Source organism: Eschrichtius robustus, chromosome 13 (assembly GCF_028021215.1).
Source record: "Eschrichtius robustus isolate mEscRob2 chromosome 13, mEscRob2.pri, whole genome shotgun sequence".
NCBI lineage: Eukaryota > Metazoa > Chordata > Mammalia > Artiodactyla > Eschrichtiidae > Eschrichtius > Eschrichtius robustus.
Window position 1 is genome coordinate 84,714,175 of NC_090836.1, and position 22,016 is coordinate 84,736,190.

Genomic DNA, 22,016 nt, shown 5'->3' on the forward strand with positions numbered 1-22,016 from the left:
AAGATCATCTATACCATTTTTCTAGGTTCCATATATAGATAGATAGATATCGCATTAATATACGATATTTTTCTTTCTGACTTACTTCACTCTGTATGACAGTCTCTAGGTCCACCCACATCTCTGCAAATGACACAGTTTTGTTCCTTTTTATGGCTGAGTGATATTCCATTGTATATATGTACCACCTCTTCTTTATCAATTCATCTGTTGATGGACATTTAGGTTGCTTCTATGTCCTGGCAATTGTAAATAGTGCTGCAATGAACATTGGGATGCATGTGTCTTTTTGAGTTATGGTTTTCTCTGGGTATATGCCCAGTAGTGGGATTGCTGGGTCATATGATAGTTCTATTTTTAGTTTAAGGAAACTCCATACTGTTCTCCATAGTGGCTGTATCAATTTACATTCCCACCAACAGTGTAAGAGGGTTCCCTTTTCTCCACACCCTCTCCAGCATTTATTGTTTGTAGATTTTTTGATGATGGCCATTCTGACTGGTGTGAGGTGATACCTCATTGTAGTTTTGATTTGCATTTCTCTAATAATTAGTGATGTTGAGCAGCTTTCCATGTGCCTCTTGGCCATTTGTATGTCTTCTTTGGAGAAATGTCTCTTTAGGTCTTATACCCATTTTTGGATTGGGTTGGTTGTATTTTTAATATTGAGCTGCAAGCGCTGTTTATATATTTTGGAGATTAAACCTTTGTCAGTTGCCTCATTTGCAAATATTTTCTCCCATTCTGAGGGTTGTCTTTTTGTCTTGTTTATGGTTTCCTTTGCTGTGCAAAAGCTTTGAAGTTTCATTAGGTGCCATTTGTTTATTTTTGTTTTTATTTCCATTTCTCTAGGAGGTGGGTCAAAAAGGACCTTGCTGTGATTTATGTCATAGAGTGTTCTGCCTATATTTTCCTCGAAGAGTTTTATAGTGTCTGGCCTTATATTTAGGTCTTTAATCCATTTTGAGTTTATTTTTGTGTATGGTGTTAGGGAGTGTTCTATTTTCATCATCCAATCTATTCTTGAACATACTCCAACCCAGCTAAGCTGACATGTTGCAGAATGTATGTCTCCCCGTGACTGCCTTGTACTGATTTTTGTATACATCAGTGACAGTGAGATGTGCACAATTTGCTAGGAGCTATCAAAATATTAAAGCACATACTACCTGACCAGCAGAAATACTAACCAAAGTGTATTTTAATAAGTGTTCTCACTGACACAAACTGTCCAAGCAAACTGGAATGATCATTGTGGTCACTGTGGAGATACTGTAGGGGGCACTGTTGCATCAAATGGAAGAGTAGACTTGAGAGCTCAAAATTCTTATTATAAGCTCTTGTTGTTTAGCTATAGGAATAGAAAGGAGCAGTCTTTCTGGTCTCACTTTATTTTACTTGTCTTTCCCTAGGCAAATGCTACCTATTCCTATGGAAGGAATCAGGATCAAGTGAGCATCAGGAGCCTTCACATAAACCCTGAAGTGTTTGGGGCCACCTATTATGATTATGCTGGGGAGGAATGAATTCATCATGCCTCCCACTTACACTGCATTTAAGAGTTCACATAATTCTGCAGTTACAAAGCCTACAGGGCCTGATAAAAGGATCAATTGTAACAACAGGCACCACCACTGGCGCTGTGCATATGACTGCAACCATGTTTGCAGACTCAAAAGAGAAACACAGCCCTAGCAAGAGCAGCCTTCCTAGATCCAGGAGGAAGTACAGTCAGCATGGTCATAGTGGTTGCTTTCAACATGTCTTAATATTGTTGTTAGCAAGGACTGCAAGCCCTCTTGTCCTCAGAGGGTACTTCTAGCCCATCAATAAGAGCTGTTGGCGTCTCCCCATGGGGCAGCATGAGTATGGTGATTGCAGGAGCAGAGACTGCTGGCAAGCATGTTGCAAAAGAGCTAAAGACTTAGTATCCAGACCCCTCATCTCAACCTTACAGAGTGAAGGCTACATGAGTGAACAGGATGGTAAACAGAGGGTCTCCACCCATCAGGACTGACTCTTTAGGAAGAGCCTCAAAGCCCTGTGCTGCACATGGTGCAGAGGTGGACATCTCATCTAAGATGGTGGAGGAAAGCAACATCATCCACCATAACACAACTCAACTCAGATTCCCTGCTCTAATAACATATGCTCTATTAACAGGAAAGGGTAGTAATAAAACTAAATAGGGATTTACAATCAGGCTCTGAACTATCTGTAACCTTCCCTTCACTTGACATTGTGATTAAATGAACAGATGACAGAATAAAATGCTAAAGATTACTCTCAAAGATCCCGATCCATCTATGATCTACATTTATTAGCCAAAGAAAATTCTAAAACTTCCAGAATACATAACCAGGGACAGAAGCAACCAATAGGAGGCAGGACAAGGTAAATTAAGCCTAGAAAGCAACATGACATCAAAGTTTTAAACTATAAATGTATTAAGCTATACTAGTGTGTCAACCATTGCACATTAATTTTGTTGTGAAATATAATAAAGTAATTTTATAGTTCTGTACCATCACACACTAAAAATGTTATTGTAATTATATATATATAGATGTATATATATATATACACATATAAATGTTAAAGGGGAGCCCATCACAAATTGAGAACATTAGTAAAAGAAGACTAGAACACTGGTAAAATAATTCTACTTTTGATTTGTTATATTAAAGACATTAAAAAAAAATACTGCATCTCAAGTAAACTTATAGATTTAATGCAGTAACAATTAAAATCCCAATAAGAATACTTTTTAAACTTGACATAGTAATTATAAAATATAAATTTAAAAAGCAGACAATGTCAGTTAATAGTTTTAATACAATAATGATTTCTCCTGCCATATATATGTACAAATATCAAGAGTGGGTCATTGTTTTTAAAAATAGGAAAATTAAGAGGTTCAGAGGAAACCCCAAGCCAAACAGGATGAAATATAATGAAAGTAATGGGAGTTATTGCCAAATGGCAAGTCATAGAAAAACCATATATCAACAAGTTAAAAACAAATATAGAGCCATATTTGAAATTTGTTGAAAGGAATTCTGGATGAAATGAATCAAAAAAAATAAGACCAAGAAGTTTAATGAATTTGATAGTTTAAAAAACTACACAACATACGCTCATACAATATTAAGGAAAAAAAAAGCTGCAGGCTGGGAAACATTTTATGGTAAATGTAACTACTAAAATAGTGATACTCAATACTTATTGGAGCAATGCAAGTCTCCATAGAAAAACAGTCAAAGAAAAATATTTAAAAATTGTAAACCAAAAGCAAGTTACTACCAAGCCTACTACCAAACCTAATAAAACAAAATAAATTAAAATTAAAAAAATAAAAGTAAATGTTAGTAAGGTAATGGAGAACCCAGATACAGTCATATATTATTGATAGCTTAGAGCCCTACTACTTTATAAGAATTCTACTTTTAAAATAAAAAATACAAAGGTGTTAATTTTATAAAATAAAAAAATAGGTAAAAACATTCAATTATTGGTAAATTGTTAAGCAGATAAGAGAATATTAATAAAATTAAAACCTACGTTTCTTAATTTCCTTTCTCATATACCCTTTTGTATATGAGGTAAAACTTTATATGTAAAAACTTTAAGTGAAGAAATGAAACCCTACAGAACATACACATTTGTTTATTATTTAATTCAACTACTACATAATTCTGACAACATACCGGGAACAATGTTGGCATTAGATCGTAGACAGCAAGCAACACATAGTCTCTACCTTTATGGATCTCACAGCCCAGTATATATTGATAATAATTCTGTAATGGTTAGTGTAAATTGTCATAAAGTTCTATAAATAGTTCATATTAAGGTGAAGAGATTCTTTAAGTACTATATGCTGATTTGATTACCCTAGTTAGTGTGTCACAATAAATTTATATTGGAATTTGGGTGGCTGTGATCAAATTATGACATACATGTAAAAACATGTAATGGTTTCTTAGACAAAATTGTTTCATATTTGTTGCAAAACAGAAAATAATATTTTTGAGATGTGAGTTATTTTCTGTCCTAGATTATTTTTGCACTCATGTTCTATGTGGTTACATATACATACCTTTGCCATTACACTGTTTTTCATATTAAGTGCTTTTTCGTCTTCATGTAGAGATATTTTCTTTGTGGCTTCAAATTTCCTAATTCTGTTTGGCTTATTTTATTTATTTCTGAAACTCCTCTAAGGGCTTGCGGACCACAGTACACGACAAAAATTTGAAGGTGACACCATAGAATTAAAAGTGACTTAATGAGTAGTGAAATGATTTCAAAATTGTAAATGATGTTTTAGTGCTCTGGTCTCATTTTTGAATTGTAGTGCATAATCTTCAGTGGCACACATTATTCTACGATATTCCATTGTGCTAAGAAAAATAATCACTGCTGCTTTTAAAGAGCTTTCATATGCTACCTTTTAAATCATTTTTATTATTATTTAAATATAAATTGTGATTTAATTTCAAAATAGCATTTTTTTAAATGAAATATTTCCAAATCATAGATACCAGAACTTCATAAACAACTCAATTTTTCTGGAACTAGCATCATGACCAAAATAAAACAACCACAAAAAATTATTATATAGAGTATGTGTTTGCATATGCATACATGTACAGCTAATTACATAAGCATTTTACTGACCTTCAACTGAAGAAAAATTACAAGTGAAGAAGACACTAATTGGATTTGCAGAGGGGAAGAAAACAGATTTACTTAAAAACATAGGCAACCATTTTTATGTTTTATTGTACCTTAAGAAAGCAAACCGTTACCTGTGCAAGAATGGGGAAGCCAAGGTTCCTACATCCATTACAAGGAGTTAATGCTTCCCAGAGTCCTGAGGGCCCACAAGTGTTTTCATCATCATCTTCTTCTTCCACTTCTCCTGGTGACAAATTTATTGTAGATGAAGTTCTCTGAAATTAAATTTATATTATACCAATATATTATCAGTGTCATTTAGATATCTTAACATCAATTAAATTACATAAATTTCTTATGGTGTATGTTAGCAAGCAGAAGTCAGCTTAATTCTACCCATAGTTATGTGGCTGTGCCATGTGAATCAGCCAAAAAACATGTATAATTCAACTCGAAGTTGAAAGTGAAAGAAAACTGAAAGTGAAAAAACTGGATGAAAAAGACTGGTAAATTACAAAGTTCGTATTGAAGAACAGGACATGGAAATGACCCAAGAAAATATAGGAATAGCAACAAATGAGAAAAATATTATGATTTCTAATGCAATCAGAGAAATAGCATGAAAATACTTTATTGAAACAGGAATTGATAAAAAGCCCATTTTTTCACAATGTCACCAAAATGGTAGTCTCCTTTTTGAAAAAAAATGAGCTTCATAAAATTTTGTATTATACATATAAGAGGGGTAATACTTTTAAAATTAATAATAGGACTTCCACGTTAAACATACATATTTACTTTTACTACTTCCCAAATCCCACTTAAATGACAGCAAAACTTTTGTAAAAATGGTCTAAACCATAAGGACAAGGACAACTGGAGGGATGTTAGCAGATGAGCAATATCAAGAAAACGTTTAGATAGTGATAAACAGATGATTTAGCAAATTAATTTAGCAAACTTGAGAAAACTGAAAGCAAAGTGTCTGCAAGGAGGAATGATAACAAGCAGATCTATTCATGATTCAACACCCTCAAAAGGGCCTAAGAATTAGAGAGACTGACTACCTGTGAAGGTGTAGGTGCTGGTGGAGCTGAAACAGAATAGAAACTCCACCTCAGCCAGCCGAGAAACTAAACCTTAACCACCTGACAAGAAATTGGAGGTTTACATTCTCATGAGGTTGAAGCAAAGGGATTATGAATTTTAAGAATCTATGCACAATAAGCCGAGGGGTGCCTTGTTAAAAACAATGAAATTAAGTGAACATCTATGTAGTAAATGAAGATTCTCAACCTACACCAGTGCCTTCCCACATTTGTCTTAGAGAACATGGCAGCTAAGTCCATATCTTCCAGGTAGGATACAAGAATATATTCCTCTCTGCAGAAATGGACCTCTCAAGAAAAGTGATCTATACATATTTAGGAAAATGGTGGGGCGTCTATGCCTTAATGCCTACTGTGAAGCCCCCTCTCTACAAACTCCATTCACATAAACAGTTCCTAATTTTTTAGTTAAATATGAACAAGAACACAAGGATCACCACATATTGGAAGGAAACCTTTAAAACAGGGGTCCCCAACCCCCAGAGACCCCTGTTAGGAACTGGGCCACACAGCAGAAGGTAAGTGAGCGAAGCTTCATCTGCCGTTCCCCATCGCTCGCATTACCGCCTGAACCATCCCCCTCCCCCCCCATCTGTGGAGAAACTGTCTTCTATGAAACCAGTCCCTGGTGCCAAAAAGGTTGGGAACCGCTGCTTTAACAGAACAAAATAAATATACAGAAAGAAGTTATAAATAATATCCTCAGAGAGACAGAAGATATTTGCATCCCTAAAACAAGAACAGAATGCTACAAAAATAAATGCATAAAATCCAATAGAACAGCTGGAAAATAAGTCACAGCAAATTTCCCAGAGGACAGAACAAAAGATCAAAAGACGTTAAAAGTTAAGAAAATTAGGGGATCAAACTAAGAATGCTTCATGTAAAGGTGACAAGAAATTGTCAAAGTAATAATGCAAGAAATTTTGTCAGAACTGAAGAAAAATTCCACATTCTAAGAGCCTGCTGAATACTCAGCAGACTGAATTTTTTTAAAAAATAGGAAAGACAATAAGTTTGTCTAAAAATATTCAGAATGTAGTGTTCAGTGTACAACATTGATAGATCATGATTACTGAAGTTAGTAAAGATAGTTTACATACTGAATTGTAAATAGCACCCACCTCCCCCCAAAAGCTGTTACTTTTAAAAATAGAATATAAGACTTCATAATATGACTGGTTTTTGTATTCACAACTTAAATTTCCCTTTATCAATTTTCAATAACTGAGAAATTATGAACTTCAGTAGTCCTTCAATCAGTTACTGTCTGTAAGATACAATAATAACGATAGCTACAATCTATTGAACACTCTATTATTCATTATTTTAATTCACACAATGCTTTCAGGCAAATACTAAACTAAGGCACAGAGAAGTCAAGTAAAACCCAAGGTCACAGAGCTGGTAAGTGACAGAAAAAGGATTCTAATCCAGACTGCCTGACTCTAGAGCATGTATATGTTTGATCAATGCTGTCTACAAAAATGAACAGAATGATCAAATGGGCATCTCCTTCACCAACTAATGATCAGTCACTGGTCTGACCATCACGGTTGACACGTATGGCACTGTAAATGATTACATACTTGGCTAAGAATTATCAACATTTTATAGATTAATCAGTTTTCTTCCTCTGTCTCTTTTTCCTCCACAAAGAAAAACTCTGCTTATGTCTCTCCCCAGCTCATAAATCTCCAATTATTTCCCATTGTACAGCAAATAATATCAAAATTCCTTAATATGGCTTCAAGGTTTCATGGTCAAACTATTTTTCAGTTCTTTTTCTTACTCTATTTTACTTACCCCAGACTATAACCAAATGGAATTGTTTACCCTTTCCTAATCTGTTCCATGTTTTGTTCATGCCCCCACCTCACTTCTCCATATAGCTATTGTACTGATTAAGAGTTTAGGCTCTAAAACTAGTCCTGGATTCAAGTTCTAACTCTCTTATTAGCCTACTTAGTAGTGTGATTTTCATCAGATATGACCACTGTCCCCCTCACTTACCTCACCTATGCAGCGGGAAAATAGTACAGTAGTACCTCCCTCAGAATTTTTTCCTGATAATAAGGTAATGAATATAAAGTGCCTGAAACATAGTAAGGTTTCAGGAAATATTAAGTACTGTCTTCAGCTATTATTCTCTTATAATCCCATTGATTCCTCAAAATACAGTTCAGATTTCACCTCTTACATACATTTTTCCAGATTTCCCACAAACAGAAATAATGTTGCTCTCTTCTGAATGTCTATAGCTCTTTCTGAGAGTTTGTGTATTGTGTTATTTCACACACACTTTGAGATGATAGACTGCATCATCTCTTTGGCAAGAAGCAAAAGCCTTGAAGTCAAACAAACATACATTTAAGATATACAAATAGATATACATTCTGCCTCTGCCACTTGCAAGCTGTGTGACTGAGCAAATCACATAATCTTACTAATCCTCAGTTTCCTTATCTGCAAAGCAGGCATAATAACAGTTCCTACTTGATAGGGCTGTATGCAGATAAAAGTAGTTGTTTGACAGCAACTGGTTCATAAAAAATAAACAATAAATGTTGCTTTTTTTTATTAAACTTCATCCTGAAAGAGTTTTATACACACACACACACAAACGCAACTTACTTAATACAACTTAATTGTAAGTTATCTGAAAGTAAACATGCCGTATTCACATTTGTATCTCTTACAATGTGTTGTGCATAATGTAATTTAATAATTATTTATTAAATAAATCATTAAATGAATTTCAAACTACCATTTTCATCTGAGTACCTAGAAAATTTTACTAACATTAAGAGGTGTATATAATTGTATCACAAATCTCATTATTCTTATTTTAGTTTTATTTTATATTAACCATTGCCAATAGCATTAGCAGAAATAACAAAATTTATCAGTGGGTTAGTACTGCCCCCTAAAGTCAGTATAGAAGTTAGCTGTGTACAACCATAGTTTACCACTTCACTGGTTTACAATAAAAGATGCCTGGGAAAGATTTTATCAAACTAAATATAACCTTCAATTATATATGGGAAAGAAGTTACATGAACACACTTAAGTTCACAGTTTCCTTTATTTCAAATGCCTTTCAAATTTTTTACTGGAGATCAATTGTGTTCCTAAAGTTCCAGATGCCAGGAAATTCTTCCACGGAACATAAACCTAAATTTTCATAGTTTGGGCCTATTAGCTTTCTGGTTAATGCATAGTAATTATGCAGAAGAAATACTGGACAAGTTCTACATTGTTTCAGAGGATAAAAGTCATAATACATAAATACTGTGGGGAGACAAATTTAAGCTCAATCAGCGAAAAATACTTCTAGAATAATTACATCAGTCTAACATTGAAGAAATGGAAGTCCCTTGTGATGTGAGATATATACATATATATATTATGTACATAAGAAATATATATATATAATATTAAAATTGTTACATGGAAGCTTTATATAAATATTTTAATTACAAATATAATTGTATAATTATACACAATATATTATATCATTTTCATATATTTTATGTTAAACATAATTATGTTTATATAATTATACATAGCATATAACAACTATGCTATATGTTACATATATAAACATAATTATGTAATAATTATATATGGTTTATAGTTTAGAAAATGTTTTCAGATATGGAATAGCCCAATAAAGTAGGGTAGGAGTTATCCCTATTTACAAGTGAAGAAACTAAGGTTCACAATGTTACTCAATTTGCAAGGTCATCCTACAAATGAGGGCAGATTATAATACAAGTCCTCTGACTCTGGGTCCTATAATCTTTCTACGACACTACTAATTAGAAGGAAGTTTCTAATTACTAGAGCTCTTCAAAGGGATAAGAAATATTCAAGATATTCAGAATATCGCAAAGGAATTTCTGTGTTATGTTATACTTTGTAATTGATGGCCTTTAAACTCTTTTTTTTAACTCTAAAATTCTGTTAAGTTTAAGCAACTAAAGTGTATACAGTTCAGGAAAAGGATCAAGGACCAGGTATGATCCAATAGAGCCTCTTTAATCCCCATTGCTCAACTCCTGAATGCATGTCTTTAGAAACATGGTGACAGTAGGAAAAGGGAAAATCCAAGGATGTCCATGTCCTGTCCAAAGGTCCCTGGAGGAAAATCAGAAACCTAGGCTGCTCGACATAGCCAGTGAATAGGACAGCAATGTGTGAGTGGAGAAATGGGATGATGGAATGAGACAAAGCTGTCCCTCATCCTATCAGAAATGCAAAAACCAAATTAAAAAGTAGAAAATCAGCCTAATAGAACTGTCAAATGCAAAGGGACTGGGAAAATAGGCAGACTCCAGGAAGGAGGCAACCGTCAGAAATGGAGAGCAAACAAAGGAAGACCACTTGGAATAGGAGTCAGCAATCTGGACTGCAAGTCAGCAAGTCTTTTTGTCTTTGTTTTTCAAAAACTGAAATTGATTCATTAATTTTTAATGAAACTTAAATACATGTTTATTGTAAAACAAATCATTCAAAATAAAAAGTTATAAAAGAGAAAGTGAAGCTTCCCTAACCTCATTCCCAATGTAAACATTCAGTGCATATCCTTCCAGATTTGTACTCTTGTCCGATGCTTTTGTCAGAATAAATTGATAAATATGCAATTGTATGCCAAAGAGTACTATTACTTTAACTTTCTATACATTTCCAACATTTCTAAAATACTCTCCACATTGTGAGCAGAGAAGAAAATTTCTTATATGAGAATGTGAAAATGTTACCGTTTTCCTTAAAAACTGGAAAAGACTATTACATAGTCTTTCATTGTTCTTCGGATAAAATTCAAAATTCTTAACATGATTCAAAACGCTGTGTATGATTTGCCCTTACCTACCTCTCTAGTTTTGTCCCATTGCCACCATTCTTCCTCCCCTTTGCTCATAACATTTAAACACACTATGCTCTTTCTCTTGAATATACCAAACTTTCTCTTATCTAGAACTTTATATAACTAAGCACATACGGTTTTCTCTTCCAGAAGCTGTTAGTTGTCTCCCAATATAACAGAACACCCAGCCCTCTTTTTCTATAGTAATAGAACCCTAACTTTTAGTTGGGCACATGTCTGCTTTGAATACAGACCACATTTCCCAATCTCTGTCACAGCTACATGTGACCGTGTTATTAAGTTATAACCCTGGGATATAAGAAGTGTTCTTAAAGTAATGGGGCATGTCCTTCTTCCTCCCTTTCCTCCTTCTGCTGATTGGAATGCTAATGAAATGGCTGGAGCTGGCACACTCATCCTGGACCATGAGGGATCCTTGGAACTAGAGGACATACATAGTAGAACAACAAAATAGAAGAATACTGGGTTCCTTATACTGATGAGCTCTACCATCCTTGGACTGCTCAGCTGTAAGTTTTGCAAGTGGAGTGAAATAAACTTCTTTTTAAGCCATTGTTATTTTGGATTTTCTGTTACTTGTTACTGTACCAAATCCTAATAAATAAATTCCTGGAGCACTCTCTTCTCTTGTCTTCATCGGGATTAATCTTATTTGTGTTCTAGGTATGAACTTAATTCACTCCCTTTGATAGTCCTTTTTGATGTCCCAGTCAAAATTAGTTTCCTTTCTTACATGCTTTCACGGCACCCTGATATTTTTACAGTAATTATCACAAATAAAATGTTTACAGCTACTTATGTGACTTTGGTTCAATAACTGCTTTCCTTACTGGATTACAAACTGCATAACTGCAGAGATGTCTGTTGGTTTAGATACCACAAGCCCAGTACTTAGCACATTAAAGAACTTTCTATTGCATATGTGTTGATTGAATAAATGAATGAGTGAATGAATATCAGCTTTCCCTCAAAAATATTTTAATAATGTGAACATTCTCACCAATTCTAGGAGGCACCAATTTAACTGTAACCTTGAACTTAGTGTCCTTTATCTTCTGACTCCACTGTATTCACTTGCCCTCATTGTATTCATCCCATATTCAAACTACTGTACAACTCACCATCTACTTGATTTCATTAAAGAATGCATTTATTACCAACAATTAGTGAGCAATTTAGATTCTACCAAAAACTCTGCAGTGGAGAAGGAGAATAAGCTTTAAATTGCACAACTTAACCTCTCCTCCTCCCCAACAAATATCTGTCTCCTTGTGATGATGGCTGGGTGGAAGGGTGCTTTTATCTCCTTTGGGGTCTATTTCTTCCCACAGAATTTTTTCATCTGCTCTTCAAATTCCTCTACCTTTTATAACACAGAGCAATGTAACTCTAGTATACACCTTATCTCCAAACTTGCACAGCCAATCTCATTACACAGGTGATCTTACTCAAGGGTTATTAATTTTTGTCAATTAGAAAGTCAACAACAAAAAAGCTATATCAATGATTTTTTATAATGCTTTGAAAGTTGGGGATCTAAGGGCTTACTGGGACACTGAGAGAGGAGGGAAATTGTAAAACGTTAAGCTGGTTCATTTATACCATAACTATAACAGTGCCAATGATCAAACGAATAAAGGTCACTGATCGCTTTATTCAAAAAGCAGAAGACTCGTTTATCTTAAGTTCAGTCCTGACAAAGAGATCACACGCCACAGTTTCATATATTAGAGATGCTCAGAAAGACTAGTGTCAAATACAATATTTTCATCAGCTTATTAACACTAAACCTCTGCTTAAAATTTTCTGAGGATAACTCCAATGTTACCCTATACTATCTTCTCACCACAGTCATTTGCTCCAAGTTAGTGAAATTCACAAAATATGCAATATTTAAGTCTTCTGAAAAACGAAAATTCTCTCAGATTTATTTGCAGTCACCTATGAATCCTAAGATGCATTTATATCTGCAAGGAAAAGGAAGGAAGAAGAAAAACAAGTCTTTATGCCAATAAGTACACTGAGTCCACCTCCTAGCATCCACACACCAAAATAATATTACTGTGCATGGTGATATTTTAAACTTGGGGATTTGCCAGTATTCACATTTATTGAAAGACAGAATTGCTATTAAAGCAAGTATTTTAGTTGCAAGGAATACTGAAAAATAGATTAAGGAGAGCTGTTCTCTTTAATAGTACATGAGACATTCATCGTAATTCCTCTAAAATGCTCAGTTCCAACACACTGTGTCCCCACCTGCTACCTCTTTACATAGCCAACATTCTTCCCATAATCATCTGGGAAACTTCAAAGAAGAATGCATTTGGTTTGCTATTCTACTTTAATACAATCAATTTGTATGTTCTTATTATCTTTTAAAACTTTCGTTCATTTATCTGACTCTGGCTTAATAATACTGTCTATTATTGCAAAATTAGAAAGAAGTCTAAACTGATGTCAGGTTTATGCACAAGAGGTCAACACTAATTTCAAAAATGTTAAGGCTACTTTAGAAAGTTGACTCAAGCTTATTTTTTCAGCGACTTAGTCTAAGAGGCAAAATATGCAACTTTTGGAAAATAAACTGTCTTTCATGACAGTTCATTTTATATAACAAATACTATTTTTCAAATAGTTTCTTTTTAAAATCAAATTTATTAAGCTATTATTTGCATACATAATATACACCCATTTTTAATGTACAGTTTGATAACTTTTGATAAAAGCATACACCTGTGTAATCATCACCACAAATGGTTACCTTATACTCATTCCCTGTCAGTACTCACCTACCCCTGGCCCCAGAAATCTTTTTCTGTCACTCTATTAGACAAGTCTTTTCTAGAACTTCACAAAAATGGAATCATGATGTATACACTTTAGGTCTGGCTTCTTTCGCTCAGCATAATGTGTTTGAGATACATCTCTATTTTTCATGTATCAGTAGTTTATTCCTTTTTAATACACAGTAGTAGTCCACTGTATAGATATATCAAAATTATTTATACATTCTTCCTTTGATAGACGTTTAGGTTGTTTCCAGTTTGGGGCCATTATGAATAAAGTTGTCATGAACATTCATGTATAATTTGGTATGTGGACATAAGATTTTGTTTCTCTTGGTTAAAAACCTAAAATGTCAGGTTACATGGTCAGTGTATCTTAAACTTTTTAAGAAATTATCAAAATGTTTTCCGAAGTATTTGTATCATTTTACATTCCCATTAGAGTTCTAGTACCTCCAAATTCTTGGCAACACTTAATTTAGCCATTCTAACAGATGTGTAGTGCTGCCACACGGTGCTTTTAATTTCCATTTCTGTGACTGCCAATGTGTTAAGTATCTTCTCCTGTGCTAGGAGGCCATACACATCTTTTTTATGTGAAATATCCTTTCAAATCCTTTGTCTATTTTTAATTGGGTTAATTTGACTTCTTACTGTTGAATAGTAATAGGTTTTTTAATTCAACAATGGCTTTGTTCTTTTTAGAGCCGTTTAAGGTGCACAGCAAAATTGAGAGGAAGGTATAGATTTCCCATATGCCCCATGCCCCTACACATGCAAAATTCCCCTCTTTATAAACATCCCCCACCAGAGTGGTACATTTGCTACAATTGATATTAATGAACCTACGCTGATATACTATAATCACCCAAAGTCCATAGTTTATATTACAGTTTACTCTTGTACATTCTAAGTGTTTAGACAAATTTATAATGATATATATCCATTATTATGGTAACATACAGAATATTTTCACTGCCCTAAAGACCTATGTTCCACCTATTCACCCTCTGAACCCAACCACTGTTCTTTTTTACTGTCTCCATAGGTTTGCCCTTTCCAGAACGTCATAAAGTTGGAATCATACAAAATGTAGCCTTTTCAGACTGGCTTCTTTCATGCAGTAACATGCATTTAAGGTTCCTCCGTGTCTTTTCATGGCTTTATAGCTCATTTCTTTTTAGTTCTGAATAATATTCCGTTGTCTGGATGTACCACAGTTTATCCATTTACCTACTGAAAGACACCTTGGTTTCTTCCAAGTTTTAGCAATTATGAATAAAGCTGCTATAAACATCCTTGTTCAGGTTTTTGTGTGGACGTAAGTTTTCAACTACTTTGGGTAAATACCAAGAAGCAAGATTGCTCTGGATCATATGGTAAGAGTATGTTTAGTTTTGTAGTTACTGTCTTCCAAAGTGGCAGTACCATTTTGTATTCCCATCAGCAATAAATGAGAGTTTCTCTTGCTTCACATTTGAGCTCCACATCTTGTGCCAGCATTTGGTGTTGTCAGGCTTCTGTATTTTGACCGTTCTAGCAGTTGTGTAATGGTATTTCATTGTGTTTTCTGTGGGGTTTTTTTGGTTTTTTTTTAATTAATTAATTTATTTAATGGCTGTGTGGGTCTTCATTGCTGTGCACGGGCTTTCTCTAGTTGTGGCGAGCGGGGGCTACTCTTCGTTGTGGTGTGTGGGCTCAGTAGTTGTGGCTCGCAGGCTCTAGAGTGCAGGGTCAGTAATTGTGGCGCACAGGCTTATTTGCTCTGCAGCATGTGGGATCTTCCCAGACAAGGGCTCAAACCCGTGTCCCCTGAGTTGGCAGGAGGATTCTTAACCACTGCGCCACCAGGGAAGTCCCTCACTGTGGTTTTAATGTGCATTTCCCTCATAACATATGATATGGAGCATCTTTGCATATGCTTATATGCCATCTGTATATCTTCTTAAGTGAGGTGTCTGTTAAGGCCCATTTTTTAGTCAGGTTGTTTGTTTTCAAACTGCTAAATTTTAAGAGTTCTTTGTATATTATGGATAACAGTCCTTTATCAGATATATGTTTTACAAATATTTTCTCCCAACCCCAGGCTTATCTTTTCTTTCTCTTGACCCTTTCACAGAGGAGAAGTTTTAATTTTAATGAAGTTCACTTATCAATTATTTCTTTCATGGTTCATGCTCTTAGTATCGAATCTAAAAAGTGATAACCATAACCAAGGTCATGTAGATTTTCTCCTATGCTATCATCTAGGAGGTTTACAGTTTTGCCTTTTGCATCTAGGTCTATGATCCATTTTGAGTTAATTTTTATGAAGAGTGTAAGGTCTGTGTCTAGATTCATTTTTCAGCATTTGCATGTCCAGAGTTTTACGAGTTTTTCTTAAAAAATACTCTATACTCTGCGCATACATCCTTTGTGATATTTATGTAATATCTAAAAAATATACGCCTACCCCAAAGTCACAAAAATAGTCTCCTATATTTTCTGTTTAATATTGCTATTTTTACATTTCTGGTCTTTGAACCACATTGAGTTACTTTTCACAAACAGTATGAGATAAAGGTTGAGGCTCATTACATCTCCACAGAAGGTATTTTTGTTATTGGTTTTGTGTATCTGTTTTTCTGTGTGTGTATCTGTGTGTTAAATATACCTGGTGAGTTTGTTTTCCAGGGCAGAGAAGTTAAATTGTTTATTAGGTTTTTATAGGTTGTAACAAGCCCTGATACAATTTTCCAGGTCTGTGGTCTTGGTTTATAATTGACTCATGCTCAGGATAAGTTTAGATTTAGGTTACTTTCTAATCCTAAATGCATCTTCATCAATTTTGCCTGTCACAGTGAAAATGACTGTGTGCATACTTGACAGAAGGAGAGTCTGGATGAAAGCTTCAGAAACAAACCTTTGAGGTTAATCCTCAACCTAAAGGCCCAACTTTGACCCAGTGGATTTAAAGTGAAATTAAAATAAATACTACTATCTGAAATATATCCTTTCTCAGGGGTAACAGCTGGTAAAAGGAGAGATCTATGCCGAACTTAGATTTACATTCCTAGTATCTAGAGTAGTATGTATTGTGTATTATGTGCTCAAGAGCACCAGTAAATGCTTTTTTATTGAAATATTTCACTAATTTACACTAGCAAAGGAAATAAAAACAAATCACGTTTTCCTAAAAAAAAAAAACCTACCTTTAATAACCAGCTTAATAATGCTAAGTGTTTTTAAAACCTCTTTATTGAGATAAATTTTTTAAATAAAAAAAGAACCTCCCAAATGCACCAGGACAAGTTCAAAAACATGGCAATATCCTGGAGCCTGAGCAACATTCTTACCATCTGCCAGCATTTAACCAACTCTCCCAGATCCAAGATCAAACATCTGAATTGAAATGCCTAAGCCATATCCTGTCTAGCCAAAGCATTAAACTCATACTAGTTGGTCATCTGTCTGGGATACTAATGTGGCAGGAACCCAGGACAATCAAAACGTCAGCAATTTCTGATTTACCAGATGCTAACTGTTGATTCATTCCCCAATGTTCCACCTTGATCATCCTAATGGTGAACTAATTTCATCTAGAAGAAAAAAAATTTTTCTGCTCCTCAGCTATGGATTTCCATCATCTGAAAACTCCTTTCAAGTACACACAACTCTGACCAAACAAGCTACTCCAAACAGACCTTACCTCATACCATTAAATCTGTCGCTTACAGAACCTCGGAGTGCCATCCTGTCAAAGCCTCTTCCTGGGGAAGCCTGCATCTAATAACTGGTCATTGAAGTCCAGCCACCTCCTCCACACCTAGGACAACTGTGAAGGGCCACCTAAGTTTCAGATCTCCCTGTGATGTTGGTCAAGCAGTGGGACCATCCAGTGGGCTGCAACTACATCTTCCCCAATGAGGTCTGAATCACAACCTTGTGGAGAGGAGCACTCTTCCAAATTTGTCCTCCCTTAGGTACTCTTCCTCAGCCATAAAATACACTTATATGTTGTTTCACATCTTTATAATTACTCCCATCATAGCTTAATTAACATTTTATGTTAAACTTTGCCTGGGTGAATTACTGTGTGGCATCTGTCTCCTAATGTGACCCATTTAGTAAGGATAGCTCCAAGTATGCACCATGGCTGAAAGCAGAAAGCAATGAAGAGTGCTGAATCCTTAAAAGTTTAATTAGCTACTTAAAAGCAGACTGAAGAACTGGAGATTTTCACACCAAGAGATATATTATTTAAGGTACTTACAAGTACAGCCCTTGGCCAGTGTCTGAGAACTTGGATTTCTGAGGAAGCACCATCACTCTGACAGGAGCGACTCACCATACCTAGACTGTTTGTGAAAACAATGATTTATGTTGACCATCTGGTTTCCTTCTGGAAGTCTCAAATTTTGATACATGCTAGGTAGAGGGTGTCTACATGACTAGCCCCCAATAAAAATCTGGGATCTGAGTCTTTAATGAGCTTCCCTGGTTGGCAACATTTCACAGTGTTGTCACAACTCATTGCTCGGAGAAGTAAGTGCATTCTGTCTGACACCACTGGAAGAGGAGCCTTAGAAGCATGTGCCTGCTTTCCTCCAAACTTCATTCCATGCACTTTTTCCCTCGTCTGATTTTTCTGTGTAGTCTTTCACTGTAATAAATCATAATTGTGAGTAGAATTATTTCCTGAATCCTGCAAGTCCTCCTAGTGAATTATCAAACCTGGAGGTGGTCTTGGGGGACCTTCAACACAGAAACATAGGTAAGGAATGATAAGAAAAGAAAAGGGAAAGGTTGAGGCAAAGACACAAATAAACCTTGAAATAAGAGAAGAATGCATTATAAAATTTAAATTATTTTTGGAAGTCTCTAAGAGCCAAACCCATTTTACATAAAATCAAATTACTGCTTCAATCACAAAATTGGAGAAACTGGACATATCTACAGGAAAAAAAAAATTAAAAGGAAGTCAGAAAACTTGGTATATCAAAAGAACTGAGAACACTGGTCTAGCCTAAAAACAGTTAATCCTAGATAATAAGCCCAAGCAGTGGGTTCAGAGGAAATAATCAAAGACAGAATAGAAGAAAACTTTCCAGAATCAAGAAACATCAGGTCTACAGCAAAAGCCTCAAAAAATTAATGGAAAAGATCCATATCTAGACATATTGTGGTAAAATCTCTTAATTCTAAGAAAAAAGAAGTTCTTCAAGCTTTCAGAATGTGCATTCACATTGCCTACTGCACCAGTCAGAATTCTCAGATGCAAATATCAGAAAATGATTCTGGTTAAATAAAGCAGAAAATACAGTTATGTAAATATTGGGTAGCTCTCAGAATCAATGACAAAGAAGCCTAAAAAATCAGACTCTGAGAGGAGCTTCAAGATGGCAGAAGAGTAAGATGTGGAGATTACTTTCCTCCCCACAAATACATCAGAAATACATCTACATGTGGAACAACTCCTACAGGACACCTACTGAATGCTGGCAGAAGACGTCAGACCTCCCAAAAGGCAAGAAACTCCCCACGAACCTGGGTAGAGCAAAAAAAAAAAGAGACAAAAGAATATGGACAGAACCTGCACCAGTGGGAGCAAGCTGTGAAGGAGGAAAGGTTTCCACACACTGGGAAGCCCCTTCGCAGGCGGAGACTGAGGGTGGTGGAGGGCGGAAGCTTCGGAGCCACAGAGGAGAGCGCTGCAACAGGGGTGCGGAGGACAAAGCGGAAATATTCCCACACAGAGGATCAGTGCCGACCAGTACTCACCAGCCCGAGAGGCATGTCTGCTCACCCGCTGGGATGGGTGGGGGATGGGAGCCAAAGCTCAGGCTTCCGAGGTCGGATCCCAGGGAGAGGACTGGGGTTGGCTGTGTGAACACAGCCTGAAGGGCGCTAGTACACCACAGAGAGCTGAGAGGGAGTCCGGAAAACAGTCTGGAGCTGCCAAAGAGGCAAGAGACTTTTTCTTGCCTCTTTGTTTCCTGCTGCGTGAGAAGAGGGGTTTCAGAGCACCGCTTAAACGAGCTCCAGAGATGGACGTGAGCCGTGGCAATCAGTGCGGACCCAAGAAACGGGCATGAGACACTAAGGATGCTTCTGCAGCCAGCAAAAAGCCTGTGTGCAAGCACAGGTAACTGTCCACACCTCCCCTCCCAGGAGCCTGTGCAGCCCACCACTGCCAGGGTCCCGTGATCCAGGGACAACTTCCCCAAAAGAACACACAGTGCACCTCAGGCGGGTGCAACATTATGCCAGCCTCTGCCTCTGCAGGCTCGCCCCGCACGTGGTACCCTTCTCTCCCCAGAGCCTGAGTGAGCCAGAGGCCCCGAATCAGCTGCTCCTTTAACCCCGTCCTGTCTGAGCGAAGAACAGACGCTCTCAGGAGACCTAAATGCAGAGGCGGGCCAAATCCAAAGCTGAACCCCAGGAGCTGTGCAAACAAAGAAGAGAAAGGAAAATTTCTCCCAGCAGCCTCAGGAGGAGTGGACTGGATCTCCACAGTCAACTTAATGTGCTCTGCATCTGTGGAATAAGTAAACAGACAACGAATCATCCCAAATTGAGGAGGTGGACTTCGGGAACAATGATATATATTTTTTTCCCTTTTTCTCTTTTTGAGTGTGTATCTGTATGCCTCTGTGTGTGATTTTGTCTGTATAGCTTTGCTTATACCATTTCTCCTAGGGTTCTGTCTGTCCGTTTTTTATTTTTCTTTTTTTTCACTTAAAAAATTTTTTTTCTTAAAAATTATTTTCTATTTTTTATTTTAATACTTTTATTTAATTTATTTAACTTTATTTTATTTCATTTTATTTTATCTTCTTTCTTTTTTTCTTTTTTTCCTTTTATTCTGAGCCGTGTGGAGGACAGGCTCTTGGTGCTCCAGCCAGGTGTCAGGGTTGTGCCACTGAGGTGGGAGAGCCAAGTTCAGGACACTGGTCCACCAGAGACTTCACAGCTCCACGTAATATCAAACGGCGAAAATCTCCCAGAGATCTCCATCTCAATGCCAAGACCCAGCTCCACTCAATGACCAGCAAGCTACAGTGCTGGACACCCTATGCCAAACAACTAGCAAGGCAGGAACACAACCCCATCCATTAGCACAGAGGCTGCCTAAAATCATAATATGGCCACAGACACCCCCAAACACACCTCCAAACATCGACCGGCCCACCAGAAAGACAAGATCCAGCCTCAGCCACCAGAACACAGGCACTAGTCCCCTCCACCAGGAAGCCTACACAACCCACTGAACCAACCTTAGCCACTGGGGACAGACACCAAAAACAACGGGAACTACGAACCTGCAGCCGGTGAAAAGGAGACCCCAAACAAAGTAAATGAAGCAAAATGAGAAGACAGAGAAACACACAGCAGATGAAGGAGCAAGGCAAAAACCCATCAGACCTAACAAATGAAGAGGTAATAGGAAGTCTACCTGAAAAAGAATTCAGAAAAATGACAGTAAATATGACCCAAAATCTTGGAAATCGAATGGAGAAAATACAAGAAACGTTTAACAAGGACCTAGAAGAACTAAAGAGCAAACAAACAGTGATTAACAACACAATAAATGAAATAAAAAATTCTCTAGAAGGGATCAAGAGCGGAATAACTGAGGCAGAAGAACGGATAAGTGACCGGGAAGATAAAATAGTGGAAATAACTACTGCAGAGCAGAATAAAGAAAAAAGAATGAAAAGAATTAGGACAGTCTCAGAGACCTCTGCGACAATACTAAATGCACCAACATTCGAACTACAGTGGTCCCAGAAGAAAAAGGGAAAAAGAAAGGGACTGAGAAAATATTTGAAGAAATTATAGTTGAAAACTTCCCTAATATGGGAAAGGAAATAGTTAATCAGGTCCAGGAAGCACAGAGAGTCCCATAAAGGATAAATCCAAAGAGAAACACACCAAGACACATATTAATCAAACTATCAAAAATTAAATACAAAGAAGAAATATTATAAGCAGCAACGGAAAAACAACAAATAACACACAAGGGAATCCTGAAAAGATTGAGAGCTGATCGTTCAGCAGAAACTCTGCAAGCCGGAAGGGAGTGGCAGGACATATTTAAAGTGATGAAGGGGAAAAACCTACAACCAAGATTACTCTACCCAGCAAGGATCTCATTCAGATTTTATGGAGAAATTAAAACCTGTACAGACAAGCAAAAGCTAAGAGAATTCAGCACTGCCAAACAAGCTTTACAACAAATGCTAAAGGAACTTCTCTAGGCAGGAAACACAAGGGAAGGAAAAGACCTACAATAACAAACCCAAAACAATTAAGAAAATGGTAATAGGAACATACATATCGATAATTACCTTACATGTAAATGGATTAAATGCTCCAACCAAAAGACATAGACTAGCTGAATGGATACATAAACAAGACCCGTATATATGCTGTCTACAACAGACCCACTTCAGACCTAGGGACACATACAGACTGAAACTGAGGGGATGGAACAAGATATACCATGCAAATGAAAATCAAAAGAAGGCTGGAGTAGCAATACTCATATCAGATAAAATAGACTTT

General features: G+C 36.3%; 1 protein-coding gene across 5 annotated transcripts in view; it reads right to left on the reverse strand.

The window, feature by feature from the left end:
- ANKS1B (ankyrin repeat and sterile alpha motif domain containing 1B) overlaps nucleotides 1-22,016 on the reverse strand; it is a 1,169,527-nt gene that overhangs the window by 849,982 nt on the left and 297,529 nt on the right. For all 5 annotated transcript variants that reach the window (XM_068562021.1, XM_068562020.1, XM_068562019.1 and 2 more), the window contains exon 9: nucleotides 4,812-4,955. In XM_068562021.1, coding sequence (XP_068418122.1) covers nucleotides 4,812-4,955 — 144 coding nt within the window. The remainder of the gene's footprint in view (nucleotides 1-4,811; nucleotides 4,956-22,016) is intronic.